Genomic DNA, 17,377 nt, shown 5'->3' with positions numbered 1-17,377 from the left:
TACAACAAAGAAATAATCAAGTTATAATCATCTGTCCCATTCATGCCCTAAGAGCTAAGTCTAGGATTTGTGTGATGTTGCAGCCTCAGTATTTAGCATGATAGTCCTAGAAGGGCAATGGGTATCCCCAGTCACAGAGTATACAATCCTCCAGCTGTGAACCTTTTTTTGTGTGTGTGTGCTATTGAAGGTATTTCCATGGTAGTTACCTTAGAAAATACTCATGAAAGGAAATAGTTCTGAGCTAGCATTGCTTCCACTTGTAAGGACTCAGAAGGACCTTGCTTATCTCCCCAGATTCATTGTTCACGCTCTTAGCGCCAACTCTAGGGAGCCACTTGGAACATGCTGTTGCCTCTGTTTAAAACATTTTCCTCTCATTTTACTCTACCCTCACCTTTAATAACTCTTCCTGTCTTTAGGTTGTGTCTAGATGTTACCTCTGAGAAGCCTTCCATGGCCTCCTATACCCTCCTCTGTGTTCCCGAAGCACTTTGTGCTCACACCATTGCAGACTTGCGTGCTGTAATACAATTGCCCATTTTCTTGCCTACCTCTCCTGATCCTTGGTAACTTTCTTGAGGACAAAAACTGTTTCATTCCTTGTCTCCAGCTTGTGGCAGCTTTTTGGCACAAAGTAGACATTTAGTAAATGCAGGGTGTCCCCAACAATGTATACACACATTGAATAATTATTAATTCCAATGGGTTAAATCTAAGAAGAAAGGAACATCTCTTAAGCTATCCGCTGTTAAGTATGTATAGATTTTGGGGGGAACACCCTGTTTTTGTTGAGTGAATGAATGGAGTCCAAACAAGGAAGACATTTGTAGGCATAGATTTCTTCTCCTTCAGAATTTAAAGTGCACCCAGAGACTTTGTCGGTGCCTGTGTCGGATGCCAGTGCCATCTTCCCAGAGGAATCCCCTGGATGAGCACCCAGCCTGGGGCCTGGTTGTTACTTAGGCTCTCCCAGAGGCTGTCCTTCTTTGGATGGGCCCCAGGATTTCCCCACTAAGCTGGGCTATACTCCTATCCCCCTCCTCAACGCCTCCATCCTGCCCAGGCCCCCTTTGCCTTTCCCTTCTAGACCCAGCAGTTCCTCTCCTGGGTTCCATGTCCTCCTGGCCTGTCTGAGCTGTGACGACTCTGGCTTCCGGAAACCTGGTGGTCTCTATTCACCCATCACTCTTCCATTTGCTCTGTCTGAAGCATGTTCAGTGACGACTTATTAAGCCTGGTTCTACCCTTGGATGAAACCTGAACGTCTAAATAGCTCTCAAGTCTTATTGTTAGCAGAAGGCTGTGAAGTGAATGCCACCAAGCTTGCAGGAAGGCACTTAGTCAAGGCCAGAGCTAACTTACATTGGGTCCAGTGTTGGCTCAACTACTGAGTTCCTGTTCCTCGGGGGTTTGGGGAAAGAATGTCCCTAGCTCCTCTCTGGTGATTCACTTGGCTCCCCTCAGAGGAGAGACTTTCAAGAATTAAATTACTGCAGTTTTCCGATTGTAAAAATGCAGCGCATTCAGTAATGACCAGCAACTGTCTGCTAACAATTAGGGGAGGGTCTCTGCTTGCAGACCCTACTAGTCAACACTCCTTCCTTATTCCTTTGCCCCTGGAACTGCAGCTCAAAGGACCCCAATACAAATGGAGTGGGAAGAAATGAGGGTAGAGGGGAGAAATGGACAAAGGGGAGATAGAGAGAGTGAGGAAGATGGGAAGATCAGGACAGAGTAAGGAAAAAACAGGATGAGAGTAAAAGGAAAGCAAAACAAAGGATATGAAAGTGGGGAGGAATGAAAAATTTGAGAGTGAAGAAATGATGGGGACCCAGAGAAAGTTGGAGAAAATCTGGAGATAAAGAAGAGAGCAGAGAAGTGAAAGAAAGGAAGAAACCTGGGTGAGAGAGAGGATTCATGCTATAACTTTAATATTAACCAAGAGGATTAATAAGCTCCCATTTATTCAATGCCACATAATACCAAGTACCTTGCTAAGGCCTTGCACTTAGAGTATAGTAGGTGCAGTAGCCCAAAACTGAATTCAGAGTGTGGCTGTTTGTGGAGCTGTGAACGAGAAAATACTTAAACATCATGAGTTCACATGCAGGAGGTTTTGCAAACTTACTCCTGAGCATCGGAGGGGCCCACCTCCTCGGAACACCAGTGAATAACCAGGAGGGTTGAGGTGGGGGGGGGGTGGCTCTCTAAACTGGCAAGTTATCTCAGATGCTGCAGGTCTGGCCTTGGAGCTCTGATCCAGGCATTGATGCTAATATGACCACTTGTATACTCACGAGCTGTGTAGCTGGAGACAAAGAACTCACAGCTATCTTATCCCATGGAATCCTAGCTTATAACAACCCTGTGATAATCTCCATTAAAGAAACACAAGTTGCACCCAGCCTGTGGTTCAGTGGCTGAACGTCAACCCATGCACCAAGAGGTCACCGGTTTGATTCTTGGTCAGGGTACATGCCTGAAGTGCATGCAGCAGGCAGCAATCGATGATGCTCCTCTCTCATTGATGTTTCTATGTCTCTATCCCTCTCCCTTCATCTCTTTCTAAAAATAAATTAATAAAAAACAAACAAAAAACTAGACTTTCCCTCTCCACCACAGCCTCTGCTCTGCTGTCCCACCCTGGTGGTTCTATATTTCTGGAGGTCAGCCTCAGATAGCCTTCAGGCAAAGAGAAGTGGAAGAAAATAGAGTGTTGGTTTGTCCAGAAGCGATGACCCAGGTAGAAAGGGGCCTCTGGGAGCCATGAAGTTAGATGGCAACACTGATCCCTGCCATTTAGGCAGAGGATCCCTGCCAGTTAGAAGCCTGGGCAAGGTGAGTGGGAATTCAGTTGGGGCACAGGAAGCATACAACCTAGCCCTATAGGTTGTCCTAGGTCCCCTCCACCTGTTGTGGACACACAGCAGCCTGGAGCCACATGATTTGAGGAACTTTCTGTCCCTCAGAGCTTCACATGTGCACGGCTTAGCACGAACGCTGCCCCTGAGCCTCTGGGCCAGGGCATTGCTATCTAGGAGATTTGGGAAAGTTGGTTTTTGTCCTGCAGGGGCTTTGTTCCCATGTGATTCATTAATTGACCCGTTGCTCTGAGAGCTGCAGGGAGCCTGGTTGTTCAGGCCATTAAATCCCTTCTGTTGGCCTAATTCACAGCCTGACATCACAAGCCTCGCAACATAATCCATTTGTCCTGATTTGATTTTTTATTTTCAAGAGGCTTCCTTGGCAGCCAGGTTTTCTCATTACGAAATGATTCATCTGGTTGGTAATTCCCATTAGAATTAGTATCTCAGACATGATTCATCTTTGGAAATATTAAGCCAGAAGCATCATTTCAGAAAGGCCTGTTACATTCACAGCCACAGGGAATTTCTGTGAGAGATGCCCTTTCATTTGGCTAGCATTTATCGAGTGTGCCCTGTGCTGGACTCTGAGCTAGGGGCTTTGTGAAGTATAGAGGTGATAGGACTTCAACCCTGCTCTCAGGAGCTCCCATTAGAAAGAATATGACATGGATGTGAGTTTATGGGATGGATAATAGGAGAAGTGCAATCAAAGTTGACAGGTTGTTAATGTTTTCCTTAAAGTCTCAGGTAGTGGTTCTCAAACTTTAGCAGGAATCAAGGTCATATGGAATGCTTATTACAACACAGATTTCTGGGCCCCAACCCCAGAGGTTTTGATTCAGTGTGTCTGGGGTGAGGTCCAAAAGTTTGCATTTCTGACAAGTTCCCAAATGATGAAGATAATACTGGTCTGGGAACCACACTTTGAGGACTTGGCTCTAAGGCTTCAGTTACTTCTCCATTGCCTGCAGGGTGCTAAGCAGTGTGCTCTGAGCTGGAGACAAAATATTGAGTAAGACCTGGCCCCCTGCCCCTCTGGGAACTCACAGCCTGAAAGGGGAGTAAACAGTGACTCTATGCTTCACAGAAAGTGCCATTATAGAGTTTGCATTGGAGCCCAGAAAAGACAAGGCTTATTTTTTGCTGGAGACCCCTGAAAGCTATATGGAGAAGGCACGATTTGAATATAAGGGTAAAATGTGGATTGAAAGAAGTTATGTAGCAGGGCATTTCCAGCTATTAACTGTTCTTAGCCACCCTCTCAGCATTCCTTCTTAGCTGTTTCCTGGAATCATAAAGGTTCTACTTACTTCCTATAGAAGCTGGGTGCATAGCTCTGGTTAATTGTCCTTGCCTTAGCAAAACCTTTATTTTTGGTTCTCTGGAGCTCTGTTTGGTCGGCGTCTCGTGCATAGTCTGAATATTCTCAGTGGAATGGAATTCTCCGCACAGGCACTTGAATGGAATGTGGATTCAAGAGCAGAGGTAGCCACAGTTTGCTACCAGAGTCCTGCTCCTCGTCCCTGCCACTCAGGTCTCCAACCTGCCTCAGCTCCTACCCCCCAGAACAGCCTCGCTGGTTTTGTTGACTCTTCCAGGAATTTGGCAGTTCTTATATCATTGCATTTTGTTTATACACACACCATGAGAAATCAAACTTTCAGCATCTTCAATCGTCTAGAACACTGCTTTTAGATTCCAGAAGTTAAGAAAGGGGCCCAGGAGACCAGTAAAAGGGTTTTCCAAACCACAGCTCTCACACTTGATTCCATGAGAGAGGCTCCCACATTCTTACCCAGCCTGTTAAGTCACAGTTAACACATAGTTCAAATAAATGTGATTATTTGTTATTCTAGCTCAGGGTGATTTAGGAACCACATTATGGAGAGGATAAGGGTACTATCAGAAATAGATACATAGTTACTGGTGAGAAGAAACAGCTGATATAGAAAGAAAACATTGAGTATGAGAGAGGGAGACAGAAGACCCTAACTATACACTGTATTAGAGAATAATGACCAAAATTATCATCAAAACTAAGGTTAATTAATATGTTCCATCCCCCATTTAAGAAGGCTAGGAAGTATGGGTCATCGAAGGGTAACACTAAAAGGGACCTTGGAGATAATGTTGGCTTACCCCTTTATGTTAAAGAAAGCTCTGGGGGTATGTGAGGTTCAGTCACAGGGCAGAGTTTGTCTTTTTTTTTAAATCATTGTTCTCAAGAATCCACCATAGTCTCTGTAATTGCAACTCAACATTTGTTGAATTAGAAGAGTCAACATATAAATCATCTCTGTGTTTTTTTAAGCCTCATCATCCTTCCAAATCACTGTTTTCATGAAAAGATCAGGGTGATTAAGCATCCTCAACTCTAAGCCAATCAGTAAATGATCTATATATATATATATATATATATATATATATATATATATAGAAGGCTAAGTGACCAATCGTCCATCTGTCTGACTGGCAATTTAAAAATACTAGTAAACGTTGATTCACACATGCGATATAAAGCTCTCACTGGCGCCAATCGCACGCCAATGACAGATTTAAAAGAGAGGTAGCTGTCATTGTCGATCATGAATTTGGTTGACACTTCTATTATAGAGAAAGGGCGAATAGTGGTATTAAAATATTTCTTCTAATTAATTTCCTTTCAATGTGCACGAATCTGTGCACCTGGCCACTAGTAATGGAATAATGTTAAACTATTGGTAAATTTTTCAGAATAGGCCACATTTGGTTAGTAGCAATTAGAGTGTCATTTGACTACAGCTATTTTGAATACTTTCTAACAATTTTATGCCATTTAATGTGATTTCTGTATCTGGTGTTCAAAAAATACAGGTGACAATGCAGTGTCACCTGTGGTTTAGATGAACACAATAAATTCATGACCAAAATAAATAAATAAATAAATAAATAAATAAATAAATAACACAAACTGGAGAATGCTAGCCAAGTTCTTGGCAATAATATAGAATAGAGGCGTGCATTAATTTAATTAAGAACTATTTATTGAGAAGCTGTAATGCCAAACATTTCTAGACACTGGTGATACATAAATGAAAAAGAAATAAAGTTCTCATGAAGCTGACATTCTGAAGGGAGGAGACAGACGGAAAGATGGAAGGATCATTATGACAGTTACCTCTCTTTTAAAAATGGTTTATTTGACAACTGCACTATAGGATTAGTGGTTAGCAGCACTGACTTAGAGATAGAGTCCTGATGCTGAGTCCTAGCTGTGTGTGCATTAGTTTCTTATTTTTAAGTAGTAGTAATAGTAGGACCTCTTCCTAGAGCTGTTCTGAAATTTCAATGAAATCATGTCCAGTGCCTACTTTATTTTAGGCACTCAATAAATACGGCAGTGATTACAAGTAAGAAGAGTCAATGGACACCTAAGTAGCAAGTCTTTTTCTTGTTGAAACATTTCAGAAGATATGGCATCAGATCTTGGAGCATCATAATTTTCCATGTCCCCAGAAAGATAGCTTTTGACATAGAGTAAGTACAAAGTTGACAAGTACCCTCTTGGACCCCAGTAGAAGTCAAGTTAAGACAAAGCCTGTCTGGCTGTATGGAGGAAGCTTTCCTCCTGGGTTAGTGCTGTGGACATGGTGTGTCTGGCTGCCTCATGCATTTCAGTGCACCAAAGTCTTTGGCTTTGTCTCCTTCTGAATCATCCCAGCTCTCTGCAGCCTTGGATGTTCGTTTTATTTTGTTTTGGGTCTGAACTGCGTGTGTGTCCCAGTGCTGGTTTCTATAAGGCACCCCCCTTTATTGAGTCACAGGGAACTGCAAATGTTTTTCTTAAGTGTTGCTTGCTTTGCTGCAGGTAAGCTTTCCTAGCATCGCTTGCTCTTCTGCAGGTTACTTTATAAGATCAAGGTCTTTCTGCTCAAACACAACACTTGCCATAATAGGAGTAGTGTAATTCCATGGAGAGAATCCATTCGCAGTTCACGGTGGTTGTTAAACAAGGGAGCCATGAGGGCTGCTGTTTGCAACATTGATCTATAGCTCTCTATATAAATCTTAAATCTCCAAGAATTTTAAAGTGATCAAATGTAGACACCGACTCCGTTCCTTTCCTCATTCGCAACAACTTCAGCAAGTCCTATGGAATCTATTTCCAAAACATATTTGGACTATATATAACAGTCTGCAGTTTTTACTTAATTTATTTGGTCCACTTATTTCTGCCTTTCCCACTAAAATAAAGCTTTCTTGCTCACCATTGGATCCCCAGTAATTGGGCTTGACACAATGTATGTGCTTAATACATATAAATCTATTGTTGGATGAATGAATGGACACATACCTGTTTAGCAAACTTAGATGCCATGTTGTGACATGTTGATTTTATATCAAGAAATATACCACTACCCAGTATTAGTACGTCTAGTTTTCAGCACCTTCTATTACCACATTAATCAAGTGAGATAAAGTTCATATATTGTTTTAACCTTGTAATTTAAAACTATAAATCTCCATATAAGGAAACACTTGGTCATTCATTAATCATAACTTGACTATCTTTCAAAAGTAATTTAGGGTGACCATGAAAGGAATTATCATGAATAAAAACAATAACAAAAGCAATGTAAACATCATTTAAACCTTTTGCCAAATAATGATGATTTCTTGAATCCCACTGTTTGGGCTTTGGGTGTGACCCTGTTTGTGCAATGGATAGAGTTGGATAAACCTAGGTGTCAATCTGGCTCAGACCCTTGCTAGCTATGTAAGGTTGACTATATTTCTTTCACTTCTCTGTGCTTTCTGTCTCCATCTGCCAAATGAATCAACCTCTTTGGTTTAATGTATGGATTTAAATCTCATGCAGGTAAATACTTATCAGCTTGCCCATCACATCATTATGTCCATTAACTTTTGCTTTGTAATGAAGCACTCCCAGAACTTAGTGACAGTCATTTGTTTAGCTCATGTTTCTGTGAATTGGCTGGGTGGTTCTCCTAGTCTGAATCCCCTGATCTCTGCTGGGCTCTCTCCTGGGTCTATGATGGCAGTCGGCTAGGCATAGGATGATCTTAGGATCTAGGGTGGCCTCACTGAGTGTCTGGCTGTTAGCAAGCTATCAGCCAAAGTTACAAAAGTGACTAGGCCATGGTCTCTTGTCCTCCAGAGTGCTAGCTCTGGCTTCTCCACATGTCCATTATTGCAGAGTTCCCAGAAACAGCAAGAGGGAGCAAATGTCAGTGAACAAGTATTTTTCAGGACTTTGTTTGTATCGCTTTTGCTAAACTCCCATTACTTAAGCAATTCCCAAGGCTGGCCTAGAATCAGTGAAGGAAATAATTTATGGCCATTTTGTGTGAGTGTGTGTGTGTGTGTGTGGGGGGAGTTTACCACAGTCGTCATTGTCACCATCATCACAAAAAACAATATTTGTTGAGTATTGACTAAGTGGCAGGTACTGTTCTAATTCTATTATATTTATCAAAGCTTTTAATTCTTACCACTGCCTTATGAGGCAGAGACGATTATATCCCCACACGGGAGAAAAGGAAACTGATGCACAGAATGGCAAAGTAAAGTGTCAAGGTCACATAGCTGGGAAGCAGGGGAGCTAGAATTCAAGACAATGCCCCAGAGCCACACTCATAATGACTGATCTATACTTACCCCTTTTCCCACACTATATATGTGGAATTTTTCATGTCTGCCTCTTTTTCTTAAAAAGTGGGTGATCTAATAAGTGGTTAGAGCCTGATTTTAATATGTTCCCTGAGCATTGTTATGTCTAACACAGTTCACCCACATTTCAGCATTTTTCCAATAAGCCCCTTGAATTCAGTTCATCCAGCATTTGTGTAACTAGCATGCATCAGTCCAGATCTTTGTGGGACCTGCTGATCTTTTTCTGGTCTTTGTGATGGAAGCTAACAAAGTAAGTTCTTCATCTTAGAGTTCTTCATCTTTTATTTTGTCAGACAAGTTTGGAAACAAGTGGCTGATAGCAATACTGAATGGTTACTTAATATGTACATAGCATTTATATATGTTGGAGGTGAGCAGCAATGCTCCTTGAGAGTAGAGACCATAGCTTTCTCTCTGTATCCTTGGCAACTAGCCCAGGGAAGAACACACAGATGACATGTTAGAGGAGCTCAGTGCATGTTTATTGTGTGTATCTACAGCCATGTCTATATCCCATGAAGGAAAGGGTCATAAACACATATGCTAATGGTGACCGGATATTGACCAGGTGTGATCACTAGAGAATGGTGGGAGCCTAGTAGAGAACTCATGCCCTATGTAAGGTCTAGTCCTTCACACCACATGGGAATACTCAGTGTTGTCAGATTATTGCATTTATCAGAAAATGCTGTAACATCCAATTTGTATGTAAACTGTCCTGATTTTAAAACAGTATGTCAGATGAAACAGATCTTTTGGGTAAATCTAGCTCATGGCCAACCAAATTATGACCCCCAACATTAGGCACTTGTTGGCACTTCTCTATTGCATTACAACTGTCTTGAAGGCCCGTGAAGGAAGGGGAACCACAGAGTAATAAGGCAGAGACAGAACAATGAGATGACAATTGAGGCAGGATTTCTAGAAAGTTAGGTAATTGTCTGTTTCAGAGAATCCACAAAGGTCAAGGAAATGAGAATAAGAAAAGGCCATTTGATTAGAGTAAATTATTTGGTACAACACTATATTCACAGAGTATGTGCTCTTAAAAAAAATTTCTGGTCAGATAACATGAGTATGAGTAATACTCAAACACTCCAACAAAATAAAATAGATATCTTCACTCTAAACCTTTTGTCTTTAATATTCTAATATGCAATGTAAATCTTCAAAAGGAGAATATTTACTAAGTTTTTCAAACTTACTTGATCAAGGAGTTTTTATTTCATGCAGTCACTCACGATCTCCTAATTTGAGGAAAACCTTTTGGGAAAGCTGGATAAGGAGCTGAATGAGACATTGGGAATCTCTGAAGGCCTGATGTGGAAACTGGAATGCATAACATAATGAGTAAGGGCATCTGAGCCAATGAAGGAGCTTGGCAAGAAGAAACTAGGTCTACTCATTAGTAACTAAAAACTGTAAGCATATTAGTCTTGTAAAGTAAAACCTTTTTAGCATCATTTCTCTGTTAAAAACAAACAAGTAAACAAACAAACAAAAGTGACAAGTTTCTACCTCTGATGGCTTAAAGCTCTTTGTTTGACATTCAAGAATCTCCTTTATCAGGCCAACTGGCCTTTCTAATTTCTCCTCTGCTCTAAATACCCTGCTCTGCTTACTGTCCTTAGGACACATACATTTTCTTTCACCCTTGCTTACCATGAGAGTTGCCTCCCCAAGCTGCTCCAGTTAGAATTGTGCCTATTTTCCAAGGCACAGCTCAAATCTGTTTTACCTCTGAAGCCTTCTTTAGCCACCAGATCTCACTGTGGGTCCTTTCCCTGAACTTCAGAGCATTTACTTCTGAAGGATTTGTTTGAGACTTTGTGTTGGAGATTGCCTGTGTGATTTGGAGTTGAGAGGAGAAAAGCATGTTTTGAGCTCTGCAGCTCAAATAAGGTTAGGATGATATTATCCAGTGGCACAAGAGAGTAAGGGTATAACCCCATCACAATAAATTTCGTAGACTAAGCTCTGTTGTTACACAATCATCTGCTGTTCCCTGAGGATAGCGGAGTCCATTCTTTTCTTGCCCAGTAGTAATGGGCCCCATTCCTAGATATTAGGCTGAACACTTTACGTTGTTGTCTTGGTGAAACCCACAACATCCATAAGATGGAACCTTAGTATCCCCATTTTACAGAAGAGGAAACTGTCTCTAAACATTTAAGTCCGCTTGCTCATGCTCATGTCCAGCTCTCTAGCTGGTCAAGGTAGAATCAGGAGTACAACCCCATATACCTGATGCTAAAGCCGAGCTCTTTCTGTTCTAGCACACCACCTTCATGGCCGTACTGGCCACCAGAAATTTAATTGACAGAGAATTAAAGCCAAAGAATTCACACTTTGCCTTCAAGTGACAAGTATATACCAGTAGTCAGAGGAAAGCAGAATAGAAATGTAGTCAGGATCCGCAGTTTGAATAATTGGGGTGTTTTAGGTACATTCTAAAGTCCTAAGGACCTAGCACAGCTTAACAATGATCCTCTTGAGGGCCAGTGCGTCCTGGTTAAGGTGAGATTTGGAGTGTGTAGCATCATGGGGGCACACACATGGCCTGGAGGGCATTGGAGGATCTTCTCTTCCCTGGACACGCATTGAAGTCACAGGACAGGGCAACTTCGGTTTCCACTCCACTATGAGCTCTTTTGTGTATCACTGGACTGTGAACTCTTTGAGGGGAGAAGCTATCTTATTAACCCAGGCCTGACACATATCTGTTATATAAACACATAATGATTATTTATTGATTTGATGCATAAATAATAAGACAACCATGACAAGGTGCTCAAGGTGGCATGATAAAAACAACAACACAATATAGTCTACCTTTATTCCACCATCAGAAAGCTGGATTAACTCCCATGTTATGTTTCTTCCTGTTGCTTATATACTACCTAGAAGTCTCTGGCTTCCCAGAGACCTTGACAAAACCCCAAACCTCCCTGTAATAATGTTAAACCTCATCATTTTCAGGCCTCATCTTCTAAGTTAGATTGTGAAATCCTGTAGTATATGAGGTCTGTGTTACTCTTTGCCCAGGCCCTACATCTTTCAATGCTATGCCTCACATAGAGCAGGACCTATATAAGTGCATGTTGAACAATTGCTTTGGCATGGGTTGGAATTATGGTTGGGAACCCTGACCTAATAGTTCAATCTCCTTGAGATAATTCTTGGTAAATTCAGGTTATAAAGGGAGAGGAAATCAGGATAGTGGCAGAGACAGAACAGGAAGAATGGGCATGATCTGTCAACTCACTGGATGTGGAAAATGAGGAAGTTTGAAAGAGGAAAAAGGATTCAAAGATTTTGATCCAAGCTGATGGACTGAAGGATTGTGACCAAGAGAGAAATGTAGAATTGCTCCTTCCCCATGACCCTCTCATTCTTACTTCTGTTTGATTCCTCATGAATGTCAGGTTGCAGTATTTCTTGGAGGCAGACAGACCTGAGACAGTCACTTAGGAGAGTCCAAACGGACAAAAAGGAAAGGTCTGGCATCGTCCCTCTGCAGAAGAGCTTTGCTTTGCTGAGGAGGAGAAGAAATTTGAGCTGAATATATTTTTGGTTGGTACAACTTGTAAGCGCTCTGTTTGATAGCAGAGTTGTTTGAATGGCCTATTTCATAACTACACATAGCTTTCCCAAATAAATGGTGTCTGTAGAATGTTCAGGTTAATACATGAGTCCAGTGCTCAAAAGTGTTTGTGCTTAGAGCGACTGAACCTTCTTTCTTAATAAGTCATCTTGGCATTTTGTCAACAAGTTAATTTGCTTTTCTAAGAAACTAGATTAATACTTCCTGTACTTTGTGCTATTCACAGATCTACAATGCAGTGAGAAGGGGAGAAGAAACAGAAGATACAATTGGATCTCTTCTCCATTTCTTCACAAAGCTCCCAGCCTCTGAGACAGCCTATGAAAGGATTAATGTTGGTCCCTGCTTAAAGCAATGTGTCCGAGACACCGTATGTGAGTACCGTGCCACCCTCCAACGGACATCCATATCTCAGTACATCACGGGTTCTCTCCTAGAAGCAACCACATCTTTAGGAGCAAGAAGTGGGCTTCTCAGTACTTTTGGAGGATCCACCGGACGAATGATGCTGAAAGGTATGTCTGAACTTTCACTTTTAACTTTTCATCTTTGAGTGCAAAAAAGAATCTAAGTTAACATTTATATATCTCCTGATGAAATATTCAGTTCACTTTAAACAACTTTACATAAAGGTAACTGCTTTAAGAGAATATAAAAAGTCATTCTTTTATCAAAATCAGTTGAAGTGTAAACATTCCAAATAATGAGCCTTAAGATTTTGATTTTTTTCAAAAGAATAAATGGTTAAAAAGCTATCTTTAATTTTTTTAAATTATTCAAACAGGTGATTTCTCCTAGTGCTGACAGATGTCAATTACTGTGATAAGATGCTCATAAACAAGTGTGATCACGGTGAAAATAGTGGTTGAGAACAGGAGGAAATATGCAGTAGGAGGGACAAAAGTAGATTTACAGCTATGAGTACACAAAACACAGCGTTTATTCTTGTATTATTACTTATTAATTATGGTATTATTGTCCATATGAATAACTGTAAACCTACATTTGCCTCACCCTGTAGTTTTCCCTACACAGAATCAGTAGGTTCGTGTTGACCGGAAAAGCTAAAGGCCATCTTCCAATGACTTCCATCTTAAAAGATGAGATAGTTAGGCATTCTCCTGAAAAACGAAAGCCATTGGAAGATCGGGTCCATCCACATCAGAACTTCTCAGCTGCTTCCCACGAGCAGCAGGCAGGCAGGTCAGAAATGTCAGAGCACTGCACAGCTGTCACAACCTGCTTGGCAGCCTTCCCTGGCAGGAAGCTGCCAACCAGACAGGGACCACATTGAGCAGCATTCCACTGACTGGGGCTGCCAGGAGCTTGATCTGACATCCGGCCATTTCTCTTCAGGAGAGCAACTCTTGTCCCTCCACAGCAATTCCCAGACCTGTGGCTAGCAGGCCAGTGACCTTTCTCCAGCCTCCCTCACACCACCCTACACATATGCACACCCTGGGCAGGCTGAGGAGGGGTATACACCTCCCTGTGTACCATGTGGGTGCCATGTTGATTTGTTTTCTGGAGTTACCTTTATTTTTGTAGATTGGTTATAAATGATGAATGAACAAAACAAAAGATGTAGAAACACTGATTCATGAGACTAAAGGGACAAAACTTGATTTCATATATTTTTTTGAGCACCTACTAGGTGCTGGGTGCTGGGTAGGGAACAAAACATAGTTCCTACCCTCATGGAGCTTACAGTCCCCAGGTGGTAAGCAGTACCCCGTGCACAGGATGCAAGATTTCTCCACTTTGATGTGGCTCCTGGTGACCGCCAGGCTTACATTCTCCATCAGTACTCTTCCTGGGAAGTTGGACTGAGATTGGCATGCGGAGTTGGCGTTGCTTCAATGCCCGTGATATGTGAGGACCTTATCCTTGAGTTAATCAACTGTGTTTATCAGATGCCCACTCTGTGCTCAGCAGTATGTAGTTGTTAGGGGAAATCCTAAGGAAGTTCAAGTCAGTTTACTTGCCTTTAAGTTGTTTATAATCCTTATGAGGAGGCCAGTTTTGCATGCATGGGACTGCAGAGTTGAGTGCCAGATAAATGTGGAAGTGGCTCTAAATGTTCAGAGTTTAGAGAGGGAGTTAATATTCTGTGATAAATGGCTTGGCCCGAAACGTGAGGCCTCAAACAAACAAATGAGAGACAGCAAAAGCCACTTTCTTTCGTGTCCATTAATTGCAAAGGGATACATCTCCAAGACCAAGGCAAGCTGCCTCCAGTCTTACACAGGCCTTTGGGGAGGAAAAAAAGGAGGCTGCTGGTTAATGTGGCTATTGCCCTGATAGTAACTTGATCTCAATTGCTATTTGCATTTCCCTGTTCAGATCAGAACTTCATAGACCAACAGTCCCAGCTCTGGGACTCTTTGGACCCTCAGCTAATGTACTATCTCCAAACTGGTGTTTTATGCAAGGGTTGTGAGTTTCCGTTTTGCAGTTCTATAATGGTTTCTGATATCCCTCTGTAAGTAGCTTCTACTGAATAATACAATTAGCTGGTTAGCCTCTGCTCCAGGCATATTTCTGCAGCTCTGGCTTGTTCTCTTGGAAACCTTTTTTAACTTCAGTGCCCTCGCCATGAGGTTTTCAAAGTCTGTCATAAGCCATAGTGAAACATATGTTTCTTCAACATGCAGTGGAAGAAAATGCATCCGAAATTATATGGGTGGTTGAAGTCATGGAGAGTTTGTAGAATCTATAGGTTTAGCATATTCACTAGTTGGGTCTTGAACTCTGGCAGGGGATCTGGATGACATGCTGGCTGCTGTGACTTGATTGTCTGCTGCTTTTATTGTTCACTGTGTGACCTGTGGCATTGAGTTGGCCAACAGCTTTCAGCTATGTATCGCTAATGAAATCTATGGGAAGTGTATAACACACACTCAACCCCCAGTTTATAAATGGCTTAAATACCAGCAGTTCAATTCTCAGGAGCTGTGTGGAACCTAGAACACTTTCCCAGAGAGCAGTATTAAATATTGTGATTTGGTTCACAGACTCTAGTTCTCAAACACCTCTTTAACATGTAACACAGTTGAAATCTACTCACTTCCCGTGGGATAAAGAGAAAAATACAATTTTTAGAATACTGAGAATCAGCCTCCAAGAAAAAAGCAATAAGTGAGTTAAAAGACATTTCTTGTTGAACAGAAATAATTTTAACTAAGATGAGTAGAAAGTTAAATTTAAACTTTTATGGAGATTTTGAAAAGAACTTGGGCCATTTCAGAGATTTTAGATGTTGGCAGCTGTAGTTCTTTTGTATGGTTAATTACACACAGAAACTCATACCTCTATGAAAGAACCAGGAAATTATCCCAGTCACCTTTTAAAAAAATTTTTCGTTGTCATTTTCTTTTTTTAAATAAGAGGTTTATAAATGGAATGAAGAAGGGAAGAGAGGGGGCAGGGCAGGGTTTAAAATTTTTTCCCAGAAGGAAAGAGTAAGGAAAATGGTGAAAAAGAATGACCTCTTTTATGAGAGAGATCATGTTTGATTAATTAGATGGAGTTTGGGAAGGTAGAGAAAAAGGAGAGGAAAAGACAAATACTTGATGATTCCATTTCTATGAGGTACTCAGAATAGTCAAAATCATAGAGACAAAGGAGGGCAATGAGGAGTTAGTATTTAATGAGTACAGAGTTTCCATTTTCAAGATGAAAAGAGTTCTAGAGATGGATGGTGGTAATGGTTGCACAACAGTACGAACGTACTTAATACCACTGAACTGTACACTTAAGAATGGTTAAGATGCTAAATTTTATGTTATATGTACTTTAGCACACAAAAAATCTAAAATTTTAAAAAGGAGGAGGAACATGTTACATAGGTGTTCGCTCTCAGGTCTATAAAGATATTAGAAAGAATCGAGGTTGTGAAAAAGAAATATGAAGACAGATATCTTTTCATGTGACTTCCAGATGGCTCAAGTCAATGTGTCTTCTGCAAGTGAGTATGATTACAGATGAGGGTTGGAGTAGCCTATAGTAGATGAGAATAGGAGAAGGAAATGTCTAACCAGTTGTTCATTATTGACAAGTCAAGAATTGGTAACTCAGGGATTGATTGGCCAGAGTTCTACAGCCTTGCAGCTTGACTGTAATTGACAGGATTCTTCTGCTGACTCTTTAACATCTCCATAAGCTTGCACACCTCCAGTGGTACCGGTGGCCCTAGAAAGACAGCCAACAATCAGTAGACAACATTCCTGGTTTTATGCCATTAGGGCCACCAAGGATGGTCTGTCTACTAATTTCAAAGTTTGCCAAATAATGAGAAAGGTTTTCTGATCTGAAGCATTGATCAGCAAGGGTGTGTCCCTGATTACATGGATGTGCTTTCTCAAAATGGAAAATGGAGAGCTCACATCATTCTGGAAGGGACCTTCCACTAGTTTAATACAATTAAGGTCTTTCTACTTTCTGTCTAGGTCCCCTTCTCCCCATTAACCAATGCTAGACTCTCAGGTCCAACTCTGTTTAGCAGTGGCAGTCAAAAGAATTATTGACGTCAATAGTCAGGAAGAAGTTTTCTAAATCTGTCATCTGTCTTTGTTTCTTTTTTCTTTTTCCAATGTAATACCTACTGAAAATTACAAAAACAAGATAAATTCAAAAGGGAGATAAAAGAGTGAGATAATTGATAGTGATGTAAAGCACTTAATAGCAAAATTATAAAAATTAGTAGTAATAAGGAAGAGAATTTTCAATATAAGGTAGCTAAGTGTTTTCAAATGTGTATGTTGTACTAATCAATATAATATAGTACATTCAACTCAGTTTTTTCTTCTCAAATTGTTGCTAAATAAGTTTATGAATGAAAAGGTCAAATATTTATGTATAACCAGGACAGAGCTTAGTTATCTCTATTTAAATTATGTAGCAGAAAAGAAAATGCCACTGTTCATTTTTAAGCAGTTTGAGTGCATATATGTGTAAACATAGAATAGCTATATTAAAATTATTGGCCATATATAAACTGTAAGTAGAATAATAATATGAAAACAAAAGTAACCTACATATTTAATATTCTAATTTGAAAATAGGGAGTATTTTGTTTCTTATAGAAAGATCTGCCCTGGCCAGTGTGGCTCAATTGGTTGGAGCACTGTCCTGCACACCAAGAGGTGATTTCCCGTCAGGGCACAGGCCTAGGTTGCAGGTTTGATCCCCAGTCAGGGGGCGGGTAAGGAGGGCAGCCAATCAATGTTTC

The 17,377-nt window shown here is 40.9% G+C and overlaps 1 protein-coding gene across 1 annotated transcript in view; it reads left to right on the top strand.

Annotated features, from left to right (window-relative positions):
• The window catches only part of PLCE1 (phospholipase C epsilon 1), a 247,136-nt gene that overhangs the window by 89,989 nt on the left and 139,770 nt on the right, over positions 1-17,377 (top strand). The window contains exon 2 of the mRNA XM_023754835.1: positions 12,374-12,662. Coding sequence (XP_023610603.1) covers positions 12,374-12,662 — 289 coding nt within the window. The remainder of the gene's footprint in view (positions 1-12,373; positions 12,663-17,377) is intronic.

The sequence above is a fragment of the Myotis lucifugus genome, unplaced genomic scaffold (genome assembly GCF_000147115.1).
Source record: "Myotis lucifugus unplaced genomic scaffold, Myoluc2.0 scaffold_66, whole genome shotgun sequence".
NCBI classification, from domain to species: domain Eukaryota; kingdom Metazoa; phylum Chordata; class Mammalia; order Chiroptera; family Vespertilionidae; genus Myotis; species Myotis lucifugus.
The sequence above is the reverse complement of the archived record's forward strand: the minus strand, read 5'-3'. Positions and strand labels throughout refer to the sequence as shown.